Source organism: Ranitomeya variabilis, chromosome 1 (assembly GCF_051348905.1).
Source record: "Ranitomeya variabilis isolate aRanVar5 chromosome 1, aRanVar5.hap1, whole genome shotgun sequence".
Classification (NCBI taxonomy): Eukaryota; Metazoa; Chordata; class Amphibia; order Anura; family Dendrobatidae; genus Ranitomeya; species Ranitomeya variabilis.
The window spans coordinates 685,797,529-685,819,692 of record NC_135232.1 but is presented as its reverse complement, the minus strand read 5'-3'; the positions used below and the strand labels follow the sequence as shown (position 1 = coordinate 685,819,692).

The following is a 22,164-nucleotide window of genomic DNA, read 5'->3' as shown; positions in this document are numbered from 1 at the left end:
TCCAGGAGGCAAATAGCACTCTGTCCCTCCCAAGTCTCTCCGTATGGCTAAGTAGTACTGTACAGTCACATATGGGGTATTGCCACGTTCAGTAGAAATTATGGAATAAATTTTGGTGCCATTTTTACCAACTTATTGTGTGAAAATGTAAAATCTGGGGCTAAAACTAAATTGTGATGTTAAAAATGTAATTATTTTTTCTTCACTGCCTAATGGTATAAAATTATGTGACACACCCATGGTGCCAATATGATCACTGCTCCCCTAGATGAATTCGTTGAGAGTTAGGGTGAGTTTCCACGGTCAGTAAACGCTGCGTGTTTGACGCTGCGCAGAGCTGCAGCGTCAAACACGCAGCGTCCAGATGTTCCAGCATAGTGGAGGGAATTTTAGGAAATCCCGTCTCCACTATGCGTGGAAACCTGCATCCGTCTTCCCTGCAACTCCGGACATGCTGCGCGTCTTTTCAGATCGCAGCATGTCCGTACACCTTGCGGGGACGCAGCGTCCCCGCAAGGCATATCACAGGGCGCTATGGGAGAGAGCGATGATCCCGGATGTGAAGAGTTAACACATCCAGCATGATCGCGTCCCAGAAAGGGGGCGGGGCTTAGCGCAGAGCGGCTTCGCCGCTGCGGTGATACCGCCGGCCATCCTGAATGTGGACACATACCCATATAGTTTGTAAAATGAGGTCGCTTATGGGGGGTTCTGCTGCGCTGGCACCTTGGGGGTTCTCCATTGGGTCATGGCACCTGGAAACCAGAACAGTAAAATCTGCACCATAATATGGCGCTACTGTAGGATGCTAGCAGGTGCATAGGATGCAGTGACACACAGGAGACAGAGCAAGGGTTAACAGGGATTTTATATAACACTACAATCGATCAAGCGGGGGTTATTATAATAAAGGGAACAACAGTTCAATTTATCAATCTCTGGGCCTTCGTAAGAGGTGGCTGGAAGATCCCTCGATGGCACCACAGGTAGCACGAGAAATCTCCAATCCGGTCCCGCAGAAAGGCGATGCACTGTCTCCTTGTGGTAGTGAATTCTCCGGGTCCTTCGGCACGTGGTCTCCTGGTACGGGCACGATTACAGGCACAAGATGTTGTAGAGGTGTAGGTCCCCAGCACAGCGGACGTAGCAAACAGTTCAGCAGACAAGGCCGCAGAAGTAGTATGAAATCCAGCGGTTACGGCCACAGGAGCAGGTCGGCACTCAGTAAGCACTGCAGGGATAGGACTAAGCGGTGCCTCTGCGGTGGTGAGCGGAACGATGCTCTGAAGTCCGTACTGGTCACTGTGCTGTGATCTCTCTGGGCTCTGTGTCCTCAGTCGGGATGGCACTGCTAACCGAGTGGGAAGGCACGGATGGTTGGCGTGGGTAAGTCGAGAGGGAGTCAACCGTCTCTGAGCTCTCACGCTGGTTCCCCGCGAAAAGCCCCGTCTTCCCGCGCACACCGCTATTATAGTCGGACCCGCCCCCATCAGTCAGGTGTCCTGAACTGCTCTGGTAAGAAATCTCTTCCCTCTGGAATGATGGTGACAGCCCCGACAGTTCCAGCCCAGACACGCAAGAGAGACTGTTAGACTGGCTCTCCTCCCTACACTACTTACCTTCTGAGCTTTGCACTGTGCTTGAAAAGTATTTACCGATTTGTAGAGTATTTGCGCACTCAAAAATAGTTAAATGTTCATTTGTTTTCCACATTTTAAAGGGAATCTGTCACCTCATTTTGGCCCTATAAACTGTGGCCACTGCCATCAGGGGCTTATCTACAGCATTCTGTAATGCTGTAGATAAGCCCCCAATGTAATCTGAAAGATAAGAAAAACAAGTTAGATTATACTCACCCAGGGGCGGTCCGGTGCGGTCTGGGTCCGATGAGCGTCGCGGTCCGGTGCCTCCCATCTTCATACGATGATGTCCTCTTCCTTGCTTCTGTTGTGGTTCCTGCGCAGGAGTACTTTAGGCTACTTTTACACTAGCGTTAACTGTAATACGTCGCAATGCGTCGTTTTGCCGAAAAAACGCATCCTGCTAAAGTGCTTGCAGGATGCGTTTTTTCTGCATTGACTAACATTAGCGACGCATTGACACACGTCGCAACCGTCGTGCGACGGTTGCGCCGTGTTGTGGTGGACTGTCGGGAGCAAAAAACGTTACATGTAACGTTTTTTGCTCCCGACGGTCCGCTTTTTCCAACCACGCATGCGCGGCCGGAACTCCGCCCCCACCTCCCCGCACTTCCCCGCACCTCACAATGGGGCAGCGGATGCGCTGGAAAAATGCATCCGCTGCCCCTGTTGTGCGGCGGAGACAACGCTAGCGTCGGTAACCTCGGCCCGACGCACTGCGACGGGCCGAGCCCGACGCTAGTGTGAAAGTAGCCTTATCTGCCCTGTTGAGGGCAGAGCAAAGTACTGCAGTGTGCAGGCGCCGGGAAAGGTCAGAGAGGACCTGCGCATGTGCACTGCAGTACTTTACGCTGCCGTCAACAGGGCAGATAAAGTACTCCTGCGCAGGAGCCACAACAGAAAGCAAAGAAGAGGACGTCATCATATGAAGATGGGAGGCGCCAGACCTGGACCTGCGATGCCCATCGGACCGGACCACATTAAGGAATGCTGTAGATAAGCCCCTGACGGCGGTGACCGCAGTTTATAGGGCCAAAATGAGGTGACAGATTCCCTTTAAATATTCCTGTCAAGCACCTGAAGGGTTAATAAACTTCTTGAATGTGGTTTTGAGGGGTGCAGTTTTTAGAATTGTTTCACTTTTGGGTATTTTCTGTCACATAGGCCCCTCAACGTCACATCAAATGTGAGGTTGTCCCTAAAAAAAATGGTTTTGTAAATTTTGTTGGAAAAATGAGAAATCGCTGGTCAACTTTTAACCCGTATAACTTCCTAACCAAAAAAAAATTATGTTTCCAAAATTGTGCTGATGTAAAGTGGACATGTGAGAACGTTATTAACTAGTTTGTGTGACATAAGGGCATAAAAATTCAATTTATCTCATAAAGTGACAGTGGTCAGAATTGTAAAAATTGGCCTGGTCATTAACGTGCAAACCACGTATGCGCTATCTTAGGTAAAAATATAGTAAAGCGAGTGAAGACTGTGCTTGTAAGCACACAGAACACAGACGACCGCTTGTGAGGTGATTTCTGAGGTGACACAGAGAGAGTACCGACGGAGTTCCCGCCTCTGCCACTAATGGTCATATGACCTCCCTAACCGCCTACGGGCAGAAGCATGAGTTAGGGGGCGTGGTTATATACACGGTGGGCGTGGTCAGACTGCACAGTGACAGAGCAGGTCCCCGCCGCGGCAGTGATTGACCCGGGGCTCCGTGTGTCGCCAGGGATGGGGGCCGCCATGGGAGCGGCTTACGCCCGGCTGCGGAGGCTCGTAGATTCCCTGCAGGACCCGGAGAAGGTGGCCCGCTTCCAGCAGCTGTGCGGAGTGCAGCGCTCCTCGTCATCACCGGAGAAGGACACCCGGGAGGCCGCCGCTACTGCCGCCGCCGGGGACGGGCCCAGGCACCGGGACATCCGACAGCACAATGGTGTCCTGGAGAACGGCGCTGCCCGCTGTAAGGACGCGGAGGAGGAGGGGAAGATGCAGCCGCTGCGGCGGAACTCGCTGACCGGGGAGGAGGGCCAGCACTTCTCCATCCGCCGCCCGCTGCTCTACCTGCTCTTCTCGCTGGGCACGGAGCTGGGGAACGAGCTCTTCTACATCTCCTTCTTCCCCTTCTGGATCTGGAATGTGGACGCGCACGTCGGGCGGCGGGTGGTCGTGGTGTGGGTGTGGGTCATGTACCTGGGCCAGTGCACCAAGGACCTGATCCGCTGGCCACGGCCGCCCTCCCCGCCGGTGCTGAAGCTGGAGGTCTTCTACAACTCGGAGTACGGCATGCCGTCTACCCACGCCATGTCCGGCACCGCCATCCCGCTGTCCCTGCTGCTGCTCACCTGGGGCCGCTGGCAGGTAAGGTGTCCCCTGGCTCCGCCACTCCGGTCACTGTCCCGGGGAGAGGGTAGTGTCTGCCGCTCCGGTCACCGTCCCGGGGAGAGGGTAGTGTCTGCCGCTCCGGTCACCGTCCCGGGGAGAGGGTAGTGTCTGCCGCTCCGGTCACCGTCCCGGGGAGAGGGTAGTGTCTGCCGCTCCTGTCACCGTCCCGGGGAGTGGGTAGTGTCTGCCGCTCCTGTCACCGTCCCGGGGAGTGGGTAGTGTCTGCCGCTCCGGTCACCGTCCCGGGGAGTGGGTAGTGTCTGCCGCTCCTGTCACCGTCCCGGGGAGTGGGTAGTGTCTGCCGCTCCTGTCACCGTCCCGGGGAGTGGGTAGTGTCTGCCGCTCCTGTCACCGTCCCGGGGAGTGGGTAGTGTCTGCCGCTCCGGTCACCGTCCCGGGGAGAGGGTAGTGTCTGCCGCTCCGGTCACCGTCCCGGGGAGAGGGTAGTGTCTGCCGCTCCGGTCACCGTCCCGGGGAGAGGGTAGTGTCTGCCGCTCCGGTCACCGTCCCGGGGAGAGGGTAGTGTCTGCCGCTCCGGTCACCGTCCCGGGGAGAGGGTAGTGTCTGCCGCTCCGGTCACCGTCCCGGGGAGAGGGTAGTGTCTGCCGCTCCGGTCACCGTCCCGGGGAGAGGGTAGTGTCTGCCGCTCCGGTCACCGTCCCGGGGAGAGGGTAGTGTCTGCCGCTCCGGTCACCGTCCCGGGGAGAGGGTAGTGTCTGCCGCTCCGGTCACCGTCCCGGGGAGAGGGTAGTGTCTGCCGCTCCGGTCGCCGTCCCGGGGAGAGGGTAGTGTCTGCCGCTCCGGTCGCCGTCCCGGGGAGAGGGTAGTGTCTGCCGCTCCGGTCGCCGTCCCGGGGAGAGGGTAGTGTCTGCCGCTCCGGTCGCCGTCCCGGGGAGAGGGTAGTGTCTGCCGCTCCGGTCGCCGTCCCGGGGAGAGGGTAGTGTCTGCCGCTCCGGTCGCCGTCCCGGGGAGAGGGTAGTGTCTGCCGCTCCGGTCGCCGTCCCGGGGAGAGGGTAGTGTCTGCCGCTCCGGTCGCCGTCCCGGGGAGAGGGTAGTGTCTGCCGCTCCGGTCGCTGTCCCGGGGAGACGGTTGTCTCTGCTGTCCCGGGGAGATTACCAATCTCCTATACACAAGCTGATCGTCAGTCGTTTAGGGCTGCTGACCGGTCGCCTATACACAAGCTGATCAGAAGTCGTTCACTAGCCTGTTTAGACAGCATGATCAGCTTGCGACATGCACAAAATGATTGTTAAAGGGGTTATCTTGTTAAAACAAGTCATCACTGTCCACAACTGCTGATAACTTACTGGTCGGTGGGCGATTTGCACTGGGCAATGTTACCCCATTAGGTGGAGCAGCAGTGCACACACCTGAGCTCAGCTCCATTCATTCCCTATGAGACTGCTGAGCGCTGCTCTTGGATTTTTGCCGCAGCCCCATATAGAAGCTTATGCAGCTCTGCAGACCCCCAGTGATCACTAAGCTATCCTATGGGTAGGTGACAACTTTCAATTCTGGGAATACATCTTTAGGGGGTTATTCTCGTTGTCATAATTAAAATTGATTGTAAAGACAACTTTGGAATTTACTTGTTAAAAATGTTCCCAGTTTAAAAGAACAGATTGATTCTTAATTTTGCGGTATACTGCTGGTTGGTTGGGTACGTTACCAACCACTTCTGCAGTCTATCAGCGGTGGCCAGAAATGCAGTGATTACCAGCACTTATCTATAGAGGCTTGCAGTATCGCGGATGGCCCCGCTCCAGCCCAAGTTTATCTTCCCCGATGCTGCAGAGACAAGGCTGCTTCATGTAGCGGCAAAAGAGAGCGCACAGTCCAGGGCGCTGGTCCGAGCTGTCAGTCAGGAGTGCACCCACCCCAGTAAGCAGGGAGACGGGATTGTATGGACATAGCCATGTTGAGTCTTCCAGAGCAGGAGACTATTGGAGCTCTTCTGGGCAATAGATGAGGGTCCTGAATGGTCGACCATCCCGTCGTTAAGCGGCTAAGATTGAAGTCTGGTGGCAGCTTGAGGAATTCCGTTCATGTGAGGGATGCGCAGCTCCGATAATAGAACGATTGTTCTTTCTGATAGGAAGGGAGGTTGTTATGGGGGGGGGAGATTATTTGCATCAACACCCTCACAACTATTGTGACGTGTGACTGAAGGTAAATTGGCACAGATCGACATCTTATATTGTTTGTTGTGACCAGTTTATCGCTCTGTGTAGAAGAACCATGAGGATAGCCACCCTGATTAGATACCTACTGGCCGCCACTGGGAAGTAATACCTGTAACCTCCAGACTTGGTGATATGAGCGTATGTTCCCACAGCCAGTAAACGCTTGGACATACATGTGCAGCGTCCAACCCGCAGCGGCCGGATATTACAGCATAGTGGATGAGATTTCAAGAACCTGTGCCACGTCTTTCCAGACCGCACCATGTCAAGTTATCTTCCGGTGACCCTCCGTCTCCGCAAGATAAATATCTCCCGTACAATGTATTGGGCGCTGTGATTCCGCACGGTTTAATGAACACATGCGAAATCACGTATGTTCAAAAGCCAGCAGCGCTTTGGAAGGAGCGGACATGTGCTGTATCCAAAGCACTGGCGAATAGTGACCGTGGGGACGTAGCCTAAGAGCCCGGGGCTACGCGTTCTGTACGTCGCGCTGATAAAGTCCTTTCCGTTTCCACTTCAGTGGAACTGAATTGTCATCGTCAGCATGGATTTTGTAATGATTATAAGACGTCTCCTTCTTTGATCTTTGCTCTTGTCACATGCTTCGGCCCTCGACAGGAGGGAACTGCTTGTAACTAGTGATGAGTGAGTATATTCGTTGCTCGGGTGGTTTCCAAGTATTTGTTAGTGCTCTGAGATTTAGTTTTCATCGCCGCAGCTGCATGATTTATGGCTGCTAGACAGGCTGAATACATGTAAGGAATGCCTGTTTGTTAGTGAATTCCCACATGTATTCAGGCTGTCCAGCAACCGTAAATCATGCAACTGAGGTGACGAAAACTAAATCTCCGAGCACTAACAAATTCTCAGAGACCAGCCGAACGAGTATACTCGCTTATCACTACTTGTATCCTGTAAGGGTATGTGCACATTTTGAGTAAAATTTCTGCACCTCTTGGCATGAAAAATGCAGCTGCAAAAACTCTTGTTTTTGTTTTGCCCTGCCTTTCTGATTGATTTGAGTGAAGTCAATGATGAAAAACGCACAGAGAAGTGACATGCTGAAGATTTTCTGCACCAAATCTGAAAGTAAAAAACACACAATGTGTGCATGACACTTCAAGTTTCTTATTCAGTTTGCTGGCATCAGGTTTTGCTTCAAGTTTTGTTACAAATCCGCACAGAAAAAAGCGTCAAATGCACCAAATCTGCAACTTGTGCACACAGCCTCAAACAGGTATTCTCCATAGACTGACTGGATAGATGTCAGGCTGCGTTCACACATATCCACGCACTGTCCATGTAGGATTTGTATCTCCGGTCTGTGAGAATTAGAATCTGATCTGAAAAATGTATGAGAGATGGGACGTGCTCTGCCATTAATGCCTATGGAGAATCCATTAATAATGGAAGACTAGTCTCTTACTTCAGTGCTCTAGTTGTATTTTACAAATCTATTAATAGCCCATGGATAAAAAAAAACTTCAGAGGGTTGAACCGCTTTAGCTTTTAAAAACAGATGAGAAAAAAAGGAAAATGCATGATGCCTGAGAGACAAATGACAAGGGTGTAATAATAGAGACAGATGTGTTAGCGTAGCGTTTGGTTGATGAGGTCTAACTCTTGTCTTCCATTCCACTATCTGCGGAGAGGAAGAGTTTGAGCGGCGGGCGTCCTACCTCTTCAATCAAGGTCTATAGCACTGACAGTCCAGCTATCGGACCCTCTAGCTTTTATTGAGATATTTTCCATGTTTTTACATTACAGACAAAATCGATCTGTGCGATTGAATACATAGAAAATCTTGTGCTGATCCATAGTTTTGCCCCTCAATGTAGGTGAGAGCTACTGTCACAGCCCAGCAAATGTATACCTTGACGCATACTGGGAGCTTTACTGGTCTATACAAGAAATGTGCACTGCACCCTGAGATTTCCCTTCATCAGTGCTAGCACAGAAGGCAGATCAGAGGAAGACTGGTGCATTGCTGAGATACGTCACGGGTGTGCAAAATTGGAAGTGCAACTTTTAACTATTATCCAGACTGTAACTTAGGAAATAACCAACACACACATGAGTTTAACACCGTTTTTTTAAATAGATGTCGGTAGGGTGGCTATCACAGTCATGTAGGAATGAGTTTTGTGTGATTGTGGGAGTTATGATTCTGAAATATGGAATAACTGCGGTTAAAGTGCATCAGTTCCTGGCTCCCCATCAGTTATCAGCCAGCGCTGCAGCAGGGAAATCTAAAGGGGTACTCGCTTATATCAATTCTCTGCAGGATAGATAACTGTCAGATTGTTGGGGGTTTGACCCCCAGGACCTACATCGGTCGCTCTAATGGGACCTCATGTCTTCTATTCAGATGGTGTGACAGTCTGTGAGGTTGATGGAGACGGCTGAACGCTGGGAATGACAGGCTCCCACCAAATCTACCAGTTATTATGACCAGTTATCCTGTAGATGAGTAATGACACCCAGAATACTGTTTTAAGGGCTCATTTACACATCCAATTTTCACATACGAGTACTACCTGTGGTTTTCACAGGTATCACTTGTACCTATGTTATTCTATGAGGCTATGCACATGTCATGATACTTTTTTTTTTCCTCGGACTGAGAGGTCTGCTGAAAATATCAGAGACATGTCTACTTTTGATCTGAGAGTAGGATTAGGCTATGTGCACACGTATTCTGGTCCACTGAGGATTTTTCCGCAGTGGATTTGATAAATCTGCAGAGCAAAAACGCTGCGTGTTTGCTGCAGATTTATCGCGGATTTACCGCGGTCTTTGTGCAGATTTTACTGTAAACCGCTGCGTTTCCGTGCGTTTTTTTCCGCAGCATGTGCACAGCGTTTTTTGTTTCCTATAGGTTTACATTGTACTGTAAACTCATGGGAAACTGCTGCGTTTTCCGCATCGTGTGCACATACCCTTAAAATCAGCAATTCAAGTCTGTGGGTCCATGAAAATACCAGACCTCATTTGGATGACATCTGAGTGTGTTCCGATCTGTCGCGTCACGGACTGGCACAAAGGAGAAGGTGGAGAAACTTTTTATTTTTGACGTGTGGGATGATACTTGGACCACACTCTGTTGTTTTCTTATGTGAAAAAAAATCACGTGTGCATGGGCATGTGTGCATGTTCCAGAAACAGTGCCACCTCTATCCACAGGTCGTATGTGGTACCACAGGTCGTATGTGGTACTACAGTTTGGTTGCATACACTTCGATCAACCTGAGCTGCTGTATCAGATACAGCTGTGGCGCTGTTTCTGGAAGAGTGCAACTGTTTTTTTTTTTTCCCCTAAAAAACAACATTTTTTGATGAGTACACTTCAAATTTATGTTAAGAACCTATAATTCTGCCCTTCTCCTCGCCAAACAGACCTACTTCACCACCCTGATCTCTTCACTATCCAACAACCCCAAGAAACTTTTTGACACCTTTCACTCCCTCCTCAGGCCAGAAGCACAAGCCCCTATCAGACATTTGTGCTGATGACCTGGCCTCCCACTTTATAGAGAAAATAGATAATGTCAGTCAGGAAATCCGCTCCCAGCCACCAAGTGCAGTGACTCCCATCCCTCCCTGCATTTCCCTGGCTCACTCTCCACATTCGATCCCATCACAGAAGAAGTCGCCAAGCTCCTCTCTTCTCGTCCGACTACATGCACTACTGACCCCATTCCCTCACATCTCCTCCAGTTTCCAGTTGTCACAACTCGCCTAACTACAATCTTTAATCTCTCCCTGTCCTCTGGCATTTTCCCCTCCTCCTTCAAACACTATCATTTCTCCATTATTAAAGAAACCCACCCTCGACCCATCCTGCACGAACAACTACAGACCAGTCTCCAATTTCCCCTTCATCTCTAAACTCTAGGAGCGCCTGATCTACTCCCACCTTACCCTTTACCTCTCCACTCATTCCCTCCTAGACCCTTCACAATTCGGTTTCTGCCCCCTACATTCAAGGTGACCAATGACCTTCTGACCGCAAAATGTAGCGGTGACCACTCTCTGCTCATTCTTCTTGACCTTTCTGCAGCCTTCGACACTGTTGACCACCCTCTCCTCTCTAGGCTCCAGTCACTAGGCATTAAGGACACAGCTCTCTCCTGGTTCTCTTCCTATCTTTCTGACCGTTCCTTCAGTGTTTTGTTTGCTGGCTCTACTTCATCTCCTCTTTCTCTCACTGTCGGGGTACCTCAGGGCTCAGTCCTTGGCCCCCTTCTCTTCTCTCTCTACACAGCCCCAACTGGACAGACCATCAGCAGATTTGGCTTTCAGTACCATCTTTAAGCTAATAACACACAACTATACATGTCATCCCCTGACCTTACCCCCCGCTGTACTACTGAACACCAGTGACTGTCCGTAGTCTCCAACATCATGTTCACTTTCTGAAACTCAGCCTCTCCAAAACTGAACTTCTTCTGCTCCCGCCTTCTACTAACCTCCCTAAATCTGACATTTCCCTCTCTGTGGGTGGCACCATAATAACACCCCGGCAGCAGGCACGCTGTCTTGGTGTTATGTTTGACTCCGATCTCTCCTTCACATCCCATATACAATCTCTTTCCCGCTCTTGCCGCTTAGACAAAAACAAAAACCCTCACTGTCGCCTTGATCCACTCCTGCCTGGACTACTGCAATGCTCTACTAATTGCCCTCCCCCTCACTCGACTTTCTCCTCTCCAGTCTATCCTTAACCCCTTCATGACCTTGGGATTCTCCATTTTTCCGTGTTCGTTTTTCGCTCCCCTCCTTCCCGGAGCCATAACTTTTTTATTTTTCCGTCAATTTGGCCATGTGAGGGCTTATTTTTTGCGGGACGAGTTGTACTTTTGAACGACATCATTGGTTTTACCATGTCGTGTACTAGAAAATGGGAAAAAAATTCCAAGTGCGGTGAAATTGCAAAAAAAGTGCAATCCCACACTTGTTTTTTGTTTGGCTTTTTTGCTAGGTTCACTAAATGCTAAAACTGACCTGCCATTATGATTCTCCAGGTCAGTACGAGTTCATAGACACCTAACATGACTAGGTTGTTTTTTATCTAAGAGGTGAAAAAAAATTCCAAACTTTGCTAAAAAAAAAAAAAATTGCGCCATTTTCCGATACTCATAGCGTCTCCATTTTTCATGATCTGGGGTCAGGTGAGGGCTTATTTTTTGCGTGCCGAGCTGGCATTTTTAATGATACCATTTTGGTGCAGATACGTTCTTTTGATCGCCCGTTATTGCATTTTAATGCAATGTCGCGGCGACCAAAAAACGTAATTCTGGCGTTTCAAATTTTTTTCTCGCTACGCCGTTTAGCGATCAGGTTAATGCATTTTTTTATTGATAGATCGGGCAATTCTGAACGCGGCGATACCAAATATGTGTAGGTTTGATTTTTTTTTTTTTATTGATGTATTTTGATTGGGGCGAAAGGGGGGTGATTTAAACTTTTATATTTTTTTTTATTTTTTTCACATTTTTTTTTTACTTTTTTTTTTTACTTTTGCCATGCTTCAATAGCCTCCATGGGAGGCTAGAAGCAGGCACAACACGATCGGCTTTGCTACATAGCAGCGATCTGATGTTCGCTGCTATGTAGCAGAAATGCAGGTGTGCTGTGAGCGCCGACCACAGGGTGCCGGTCTCAAGGACCTCTATGGTTACTATTCTGAAGCATCGCCGACCTCCGATCATGTGACGGGGGTCGGCGATGCGCTCATTTCCGCCCGGCCGGAAGCGCCAGTTAAATGCCGCTGTCTGCGTTTGACAGCGGCATTTAACTAGTTAATACCCGCCGCTATTGCGGGCACATGTCAGCTGTTCAAAACAGCTGACATGTCCCGGCTTTGATACGGGCTCACCGCGGAGCCCTGCATGAAAGCAGGGGATCTGACCTCTGACGTACTATCCCGTCCGAGGTCAGAAAGGGGTTAATGCAGCAGCCAGGGTTGTCCATCTAGCTAATCGTTACTCGGACATGTCCGCTCTTCGCCAGTCGTTACACTGGCTGCCTATTCATTACAGGATACAATTCAAAGCACTTGTTCTCACCCACAAAGCTCTCCACAGTGCGGCACCCCCTTAGATTATTATTATTATTATTTATTTCTATAGCACCATTAATTCCATGGTGCTGTACATGAGAAAGGGGTTACATACAGGGTTATAAATATCATTTACAGTAAACAAGTTTGCAGTGACAGACTGGTACAAAGGGGAGAGGACCCTGTCCTTGCGGACTTACATTCTATGGGATAGTGGGGAAGAGACAGAAGGTCAGAGGTGCAGCATCTCTGGCGATGGAGAGGCGGCTGCTCTGGCGATAGCGAGGCGGCAGAATGGTTATTGCAGGCTGTAGGCTTTCTTGAAGAGATGGGTTTTCAGGTTCCGTCTGAAGGATCCGAGGGTGGTGGATAGTCGGATGTGTTGAGGCATGGAATTCCAGAGGATGGGGGATATTCGGGAGAAATCTTGGAGGCGGTTGTGTGAGGACCAAATAAGTGGTGGAGAGTAGGTGGTCTTGGGAGGATCGGAGGTTACGTGAGGGAAGGTATTGGGAGATTAGTTCAGAGATATAGGGAGGGGACAGGTTGTGGATGGCTTTGTAGATCAGTGTTAGTAGTTTGAACTGGATTCGTTGGGGAATTGGGAGCCAGTGGAGGGATTTGCAAAGGGGAGAAGCAGGGGAGTAGCGAGGAGAGAGGTGGATTAGCTGGGCAGCAGAGTTGAGGACAGACTGGAGTGGTGCAAGAGAGTTAGCGGGGAGGCCACAGAGGAGGGTGTTGCAGTAGTCGAGGCGGGAGATGATGAGGGCATGCACAAGAGTCTTAGTAGATTGTGGGGTGAGGAAGGGACGGATTCTGGCAATATTTTTGAGTTGGAGGCGACAGGAGGTGGCAAGAGTTTGAACGTGCGGTTTGAAGGACAAGGCAGAGTCAAGAGTTACTCCGAGGCAACGGATTTCAGGTGCGGGAGAGAACGTGATGCCGTTTACCATAATAGATAGATCAGGTGGGGGGGATACGTGAGATGGGGGAAAGATGATGAGTTCGGTTTTGTCTACATTAAGTTTTAGGAAGCGAGAGGTGAAGAAGGAGGATATGGCTGACAGAAACTCCGGGATTCTGGACAGAAGAGAGGCGACATCTGAGCCAGAGAGGTAGATCTGAGTGTCGTCCGCATACAGGTGTTACTGGAAGCCATGGGACTTTGAGTTGCCCTAGGCCAAGGGTATAGATGGAGAAAAGTAGGGGCCCTAGGACAGAGCCTTGAGGGACTCCAACAGAGAGAGGGCGGGATGAGGAGGTAGTGTGGGAGTAGGAAACGCTAAATGTGCGGTCGGAAAGGTATGAGGCAATCCAGGACAGGGCAAGGCCTTTGATGCCAAGGGAAGAAAGAATCTGTAGCAGTAGGCAGTGATCGACTGTGTCGAAAGCAGAGGACAGGTCAAGAAGGAGGAGGATGGAGAACTGTCTGTTAGCTTTGGCTGTGAGTAAGTCATTAGTAATTTTTGTCAGGGCAGTTTCGGTGGAGTGGTGGGGGCGGAAGCCAGATTGAAGGTTGTCAAGGAGAGAGTTAGATGAGAGGTGGGAGGAAAGTTGACCATGGACATGCTGCTCAAGGAGTTTTGAAGCAAACGGGAGCAGTGATATGGGGCGGTAGCTTTGTATAGCAGTTGGGTCAAGGTTAGTTTTTTTGAGGATGGGTGTGATGGTGGCATGTTTGAAGGCAGAGGGGGAAGGTACCAGAAGATAGCGATAGGTTGAAGAGATGTGTTAGGGCTGGAATGAGCATGTTAGTGAGGTTGGGGAGCAGGTGGGAAGGCATGGGGTCAAGTGCACAGGTGGTGAGGTGTGATTTGGAGAAGAGGTGAGTAAGCTCTCCTTCAGTGATGTTGGAGACGGAGGTTATTAGGGGAGGGCAGAGGTCTGGTATATGGAGTGGTTGGGGTGGTGTAACAGTTAGGGTTTGCCTTGCTTGGTCGATCTTGTTTTTGAAGTAGGTGGCAAAGTCCTCGGAGGAGATGAGGGGAGTTGGGGGTGGCAGTGGTGGGCGGAGGAGGGAGTTGAATGTGCTGAACAGTTGTTTTGGGTTGTAGGATAGTGAAGATACAAGGTTAGTGAAATAGGTCTGTTTAGCGGAGGTGAGGGCTAATTTGAAGTCAAATGTAGCTTGCTTGAAAGCAGTGAAGTCGTCTGGCAGGTGTGTTTTCTTCCAACGTCGCTCTGCAACCCTGGATGCTTGTCTAAGTTTTTTTGTGAGATTGTTATGCCAAGGTTGCCTATTGGTTCGTCGCACTTTGCCATGCATGAGAGGGGCGACTGAGTCTATGGCTGATGTGAGAGTGGAGTTATAGAACGCGGTGGCGCTGTCCGTGTTGTGGAGTGAAGATATGGATGACAGGGGTAGGAGAGAGTCTGTGAATGTCTAGATGTGCGAGGTTTCTGCGTGGATGTGGTAATGGCTGGACATGGGGGGTGGGTGAGGAGGACAAGGATGAGAAGGTGAGTAGATGGTGGTCAGATAGGGGGAAGGGAGAGGTTGCGAGATTAGATAAGGAACCCCCTCATTTCCCCCCTCATTTCTGTCTATCGGCCTAACCGACCTCTGCGCTCTGCAAACGACTTTCAACTAACCTCTGCACTAATCCGTAATCCGTACCTCCCACTCCTGACTCCAAGACTTCTCCCGTGCTGCGCCAATCCTCTGGAATGCTCTACCCCAAGATATTAGGACCATCCACAATTTGAATAGTTTTAGGCGCTCCCTCAAAACACATTTGTTCAGAGCGGCCTATCACGTTCCCTAATCAAAGTCATTTTATGTTTGTGTGTGTGTGTAGCCAATTCACTATCCCCATCTATCCCCTACCCCCTGAAGATGGCTGGGCCATCATTGTAAATACATCATTGCAAATACACACCTGTACTTTGTATCTCCCCCACCTCATTGTAGATTGTAAGCTCTCACGAGCAGAGTCGTCTTAGGCCGGCGTCACACTAGCGAGTTTTACGGACGTAAGAGCGCAGAAAATACGTCCGTAAAACTCGCCAAACAAACGGCACAATTATTCTCAATGGGGCTGCTCCTATCAGCCGTATATTACAGTTCAGTATTATACGGCTTTCTACAGCCGTACAAAATCGCAGCATGCTGCGTTTGTCAGCGTATTGTGCAAAAAAACGCCAATGAAAGTCTATGGGGGCGAGAAAAATACGGATTCCACACGGACCAGCAGTGTGACTTGCGAGAAATACGCAATGGTGTTAGTGAAAAGCCGGTAATTCAATTGCCGGCTTTTCATTTCTCCTTCCCAAACCCGACATGATATGAGACATGGTTTACATACAGTAAACTATCTCATATCCCCTTTTTTTTTTTGCATATTCCACACTACTAATGTTAGTAGTGTGTATGTGCAAAATTTGGGCGCTGTAGCTGCTAAAATAAAGGGTTAAATCGCTGAAAAAATTGGCGTGGGCTCCCGCGCAATTTTCTCCGCCAGAGCGGTAAAGCCAGTGACTGAGGGCAGATATTAATAGCCTAGAGAGGGTCCATGGTTGAGCACATAAATCCATTAGATGTCGGTTTTGCAAGCCTGCGACAAAATATCGCAGTACGGATTACATACGGAGGATGCCATGCGCAAAATACGCTGACACACCCTGACTACGGATCAATATTTTGGGAACATTTCTCCGTATTACGGCCGTAAAAAACGGACCGTATTGTCTTACGCTGTGTGACGCCGGCCTTATTTTGCTTTAATTATTGTATTGTTAACACTGTTACTTATGACTGTTGTGTTTGAAACTGTTAAACTGTAAAGCGCTGCGGAATATGATGGCACTATGTAAATAAAGATGATTATTATTATTATTATGAGTATTTCTTAGGAATCTCCATGAGGGAAGTGTCTGTATGCCCACCATTGCTTTGCATAGACTTTGCTGACCCAGTGCTCTTTCATTCATGGCCACTGTGGTGGTTTCCTGACTTGTTTGTCCGGTTGCAATCTTGTGTTGGTTGCAGATATTACACTCAGGTCTTCATTTCCTTGGAAAATGACCTGAGGATTGGGAGGTGGCAGTACCAAGTACTGGGGCAAATCAGCAGATCAGGCCTGGTCAATCCTGTACGTATAACTTCACCGTTACAGCAGTGTGTGCGATCTTGTGTCCTGTAACCTGAAGACATGACAATCCTGCAATTCTACATCTCTCCGGGGACCAGATATCACTGCCATAGTTCTTTACATCTGCAACGTGTGCATAAAGGCCCTGTCTGCTCCTGATCAGTGAGTTCTACTAAATCATTGTTCTTCATGAAATATTACCTCCATGGCATTTTTTCACAAGTCTTTTGTGCTGTTCCTCCTACAAATGTATGAATACATTGACCAGCGAGTGTTTTCTATTGGAGGGGATGTCCCTGTGGTTTTACGCTATCCATTCTTTGGAAACTGTGTAGGGACGCCTCATCCCTTTTACCTGGGAATACGTTTCCAGGAGGAATAACGGAGGGACAGCCCAATGCAGTTATGAAAAAAGCAAAACTTCCAGAATTGTAAATTTGTGGAGATGCGAGTAACAAGAGCCGACAGTTGTCGTTTTTTTTTTTTTTTTCTTTTTTTGTTTGTTGACCTGTGAATGTGTTTGGTGAGTGAGCCCTTTTATATAAAGGCATCGCTGGAGATCTCTAGGGATCAGACCCCTGGCGGTCATTCATGTAGGACGACATACTCCCCTTTAAATCTCTTGTGATAACGCGGGTCCGGCTGTGTCTTTCTCATTTATTTATGAAGCCTTATCCTACGAATGACCTGTCTACAATGTGAGACACCTCCTAATTTATTTATACAGGGATATATATATACACGGCATCCAATCCGACATAGTGGGACTTTCCGAACTGTGGATCCTAGGATTTTTTTTCTCATTTGGAGCCATCGTCGCCCTGATCAGTTCTGGTTGGAGAAAGATTTTTGACAGAGAAGCAGGATTATAGAGAGATTTTATCACACAGCACAACCCGACGTGTGAGCACGGCCTAAAAGGTCGGTGACTGCATTCGTTCGTCGGGTAAAATTGATTTTTAAGCTGGCTGACAGATCATCGTTCTCGGCAGCATATTACCCTTTGAAAACAGGACGTGCTGCTGAGAATATGGGGTTCTATGTGCAGAGTATGGCCGATCATTCTGTGCATGTGAAACGCACTCTGCCTGATTACATAGACCATTGAATGACCGCAGATCAGCTTGCATGTAGCTATAGCCTCCTGGCCTGTATACATGGGCCCTGAGAGGCTTTCAGTGTCCTTGGTTGTCTGATGTCCAACCTCTTCCCTGTTGTGTAAATGAACATGGAGACCTCCTCTTCACTGTTTAGCAAACTTAAGAAGATGTCTTGGAAGTGTTTATTCCCTGGGAGCTTATTTACTGCACGTCCTTTGATCATTTTACACGTGAAGATCGTTTTGCATGTTGACACAAGAAATCAGGAGTGTGATAAGCACGCACATATATGTAACAATATTATAATTTTTTTTAACTATAATTCTGATCACTTTTAATACTTTTTTACATAAAGGTGATGGAACAAAATATTTTTGGCCAGCGTAATAGATTTGATCAGCGAATTCTTGAAATTGCTGCATGATTACACAGGACTGTGATCCCCGGAATCTATGCTTGATCTAACTAAAAACTATAATGCCTATAAGGCTGTGTTCCCACGGAGAATATTTGGTGCGGTTTTTTTTATACTGCTTATTTTCGCTGCACCAGCAAAGTGGATGGGATTTATAAAAAATCTCCTTCCCACTTTTTTTATTTTTTTAAATTCTGCATAAACTGACCGGTGTGTGTTTCAAATCTGCAACATGTCATATCTCAGGCTCAGATGTTTTCTTTACATATCATTGAGTTGAGCCCATTGATAAAAGTTAGTTGAATAGAGACAGCCCTTAAAGGTAAGGTACCGCGTTTGTAGATCATTAATAAAAAACTGTAATGTAGCATAACATGCTGCTATAACCAAGTTTTAAATGCATGTGAAACAGATTTCGTGTGTTATATGTGTTTAAAGAAGGAACTGGGGGCTGACATCTTGGTTTCGCAGCAGTAGCAGGGCACTAGCAGTGTCATTTTACAGCACCCCATGGACATAGGAGATAATAGACCGGCGCTGACCCTATCTATAACATTGGAGAGGTGTTAGCAGTGAGCTGGGCACGCCTCTGTGGGCTGGACAACTCACTGCTGTAGGTGTGACTAGCAGCCATTTTATTATAGCCCAGTGCTCTCTGCCCAGCTCCACTTACTCTCTATCACAGGAGCTCCATTCACTCCATTAAGCTGCATTCCCAGCCTGCAGAGAGAGGTGACACCTGACACCTCTCTCAGCCATACAATGTATCTCTCCCCTCCCTCCACATTGCCTGGCCATTCACTGCAGACCTGGAGCTCCTTCTTATCTTACTGAGGGATGAGTCACAGACAGCTCTGCACAGACAATGCTGCTCCATACACACCACATAAACTATGTAACTGTGCTTCTGATGCACTAACTGCTGGTGATAGCAGATCACAGGGCAGTCACACACAAAATGGCTCTGCCCTGTGATGCTGCTCTTCATTCTGCCCCAGGGATATTACACCACCCAAAGGGGGAGGGAAATGCTGATGTCAGCAGTTACTGCCCAGATTTTACAGCTAACAGTAAAGCTGGTAAGTCTCACTATAGCTGCTTGAGGTCTAAAACGGAAAATGCTCCCCCTAGTGGTCAATATATATATTTGTAAGAAAATATATAATATTTTTCATATAGAAATGTTTGCAAGCAGTGCAAACATTGCATTAATACATTTTATTTACTATTTTAAGCTTAATTTCACAAACAAACAAACTACAAGAAAACTGGTGGCACCTTCCCTTTAAGGTCTCACTCACACTTGCAATGAAATTTGGATGAGTACAATCCGATAAAAAATCGGATTGCACTTGGCCCATCGTTAAACTATGGGGCAGTGCACATCTGCGATTATTTTCTCATGCTGGGAATGACGGCGAGAATCGGATAGCACTTGCCCATACAAAACATGGCACTGCACTCAGATGTCACAGAGTGCAGTATGATTCCGGAGGATGCGGCAATGGAGGAGATGGATAAATAAATTTCCTGTTTAGGGGCCCCAGACCTAGTGACGAGTGCCCTGAGGTACTGTGTGGGCCCCGGGCATTGCAGATATGTAGTATGGCCCTGTGTATGAGGACTTGTGGTGACACAATGGTGCATCTTCTGCAGAACGTTTTCAGCTTTTAACTCTCGTTTCACAAGACTGATTCACAGGAAATGTCACTTTTGGCTTTTAGTTCTTTTTTTTTTTTTGTTCCTACATAGTCTGTCGACTTCTCCAAAATGGTAAATATTGTTAATTTCGTCATTACACGTGGCTGGGTATTGACCGAGCAGATTTCATACTGTTGAGCCCTCATCTGTTGCAGACATAAACCCAGCAAGGTGGCATCTGGGCACAGCTAAGACCGAATGGGCAAAGAAGTATAGACAGATATGAGACCATGTTCCCATGTTCTGCCATTAATGACTGCTTTAGTGGGTTAGTTAAGGGATTGCATCATTTAAAGGGAACCTGATCGTAGATTCATGCTGCCTGACCCCTGTTATATTGCAGCTGTGTATCTCTTAGGCTTCTTTCACACTTCCGTCGGTACGGGGTCGTCGCTAAGTGTCGGCGGGACCTACCGACGGATGTTGTGAAAATTCGGCACAACGTGGACAGCGGATGCAGTTTTTCAACGCATCCGCTGCCCATTGTAAAGTCCCGGGGAGGAGGGGGCGGAGTTCCGGCCGCGCATGTGCGGCAGGAAATGCAGGACCCGACGTACGAAAAAAAGTTCACTTGAACTTTTTTTGTGACGACGGTCCGCCAAAACACGACGCATCCAGTGCACGACGGATGCGACGTATGGCCATACGCGATGGGCACATTTGCAGGATGCATTTTTCCCCAAAACGACGCATTGCGACGGAGGCCAAACGACGCAAGTGTGAAAGTAGCCTAACTCTGAAATGCTGCAGTATTTGAGAGACCTCAGATCTTTAAAACGGCCGTCAGTGACGTGTATGTCAGATGACTAGACTAGGTTATTGTGACCTGTTAGGTTGTTATGAGTCCGTGATGTTCACTTCCAAAGTCCAAAGGTGATCAGTGCACTGATGTAATGTGGAGGTCCAGCCAGGAGCATGTGTTATATAGGGGAGTGTGTGCTACATATGGGAACATGTGCTATATAGTTCAGACTCGAGACTTGTGATTAGATAATCCTTTGTCCTCCTCCACTCACTTCACAGTGGAGCAAAGAAAAGCAGATTTCTCAGGTTATCTGTGGGGCGCGGCTGACATCACTGTCCATTTATCGTTTACTAAAGGTTTTACAACAGTTTCCACACCACATCAATATGCTCCTGGAATCCAAATCTGGACGTTGGGTGCAAATTTCCACTCTTTCTGCCTCTGAACCTCAGATATTGGGGTAGCAGCAAAAAACTGTAAGGATATGTGCAGATGCCGAGTGTTTGCAGCAGATTATTCTGCTGCAAAAACTAGAGTGCTGGCAGGAAAAACGTTGCATAAAATACACACATTTTTGGTTGCTTTTTTTTTTGAATAGGTGAAAATCAATGAACGACTAGACGCACTGCAGATTTAAAATAAATCAAGGTAAAAAAACAAGCGTGGGCATGAGTTTATTGGAATCTCATTCACTTTGCTGGTACCATAAAATGCTGTCTTTTTGCGGGGAACAAGTACAATGTGTGAACATAATCTTAGAGGAATGCCTTTATACCTTATCCTGTATGTGCTGGTCCACACTGTGGACTTGGGTCTTTGACTACTTATACTTACCAGTGTCCCTGACACAAGCTTGTGTAGGACAGAGCTGAATCAGACAGATACAATTCCCTCTGATCACTACTGTTCTTCAGAATGCAACGTAGCTTGCAATTTTCTTTGGAGTGCATGTAGAAAAAAAAAAAAATTGACCTGACCCCGTGTTTGCAGTTACTTGCTTCTCATTATCTCCCTGATATCCAAGGTTAGCAATGTAGAGATCTGGAAGTAAACAGGAAGCATCAAGAATAGCTGATCTGTCTTCTGCCATGTCTAAGTTCACAAAGGCTTTGATAACAGATCTGCAGCTGACCCTTCCCCTACCCTGCTGTTGTGTAAAGGTACCGTCACACTAAGCAACGTCGCCAGCGATCTGTGACGTTGCAGCGTCCTAGGGAGCGATATCGCTGTATTTGACACGCAGCAGCGATCAGAATCCCACTGTGAAATTGCTGGTCGCTGCTAGAAGGTCTGCACATTATTTGGTCGCTAGGTCGCCGTGTATCGCCGTGTTTGACAGCAAAAGCAACCATACCAGCGATATTTTACACTGGTAACCAGGGTAAACATCGGGTTACTAAGCGCAGGGCCGCACTTAGTAACCCGATGTTTACCCTGGTTACCAGCGTAAAATGTAAAAAAAAAAAACACTACATACTCACATGCTTCCCCCGGCGTCCGCTTCCCACACTGACTGAGCGCCGCAAATTGAAAGTGAAAGCACAGCACAGCGGTGACGTCACCGCTGTGCCCTGCTACTGCCGGCGCTCAGTCATTACAGGAAGCGGACGCCGGGGGACGCATGTAAGTATGTACTTACATTTTACGCTGGTAACCAGGGTAAACATCGGGTTACTAAGCGCGGCCCTGCGCTTAGTAACCCGATGTTTACCCTGGTTACCCGGGGACCTCGGCATCGTTGGTCGCTGGAGAGCGGTCTGTGTGACAGCTCTCCAGCGACCACACAGCGACGCTGCAGCGATCGGCATCGCTGTCGCTATCGCTGCAGCGTCGCTTAGTGTG

The 22,164-nt window shown here is 48.5% G+C and overlaps 1 protein-coding gene across 1 annotated transcript in view; it reads left to right on the top strand.

The window, feature by feature from the left end:
* Positions 1–2,793: 2,793 nt before the first annotated feature.
* Positions 2,794–22,164, top strand: part of SGPP1 (sphingosine-1-phosphate phosphatase 1) — a 31,093-nt gene continuing 11,722 nt past the window's right edge. The window contains exon 1 of the mRNA XM_077265932.1: positions 2,794–3,998. Within this exon, the coding sequence (XP_077122047.1) occupies positions 3,372–3,998 (627 nt within the window). The 5' untranslated portion in view covers positions 2,794–3,371. The remainder of the gene's footprint in view (positions 3,999–22,164) is intronic.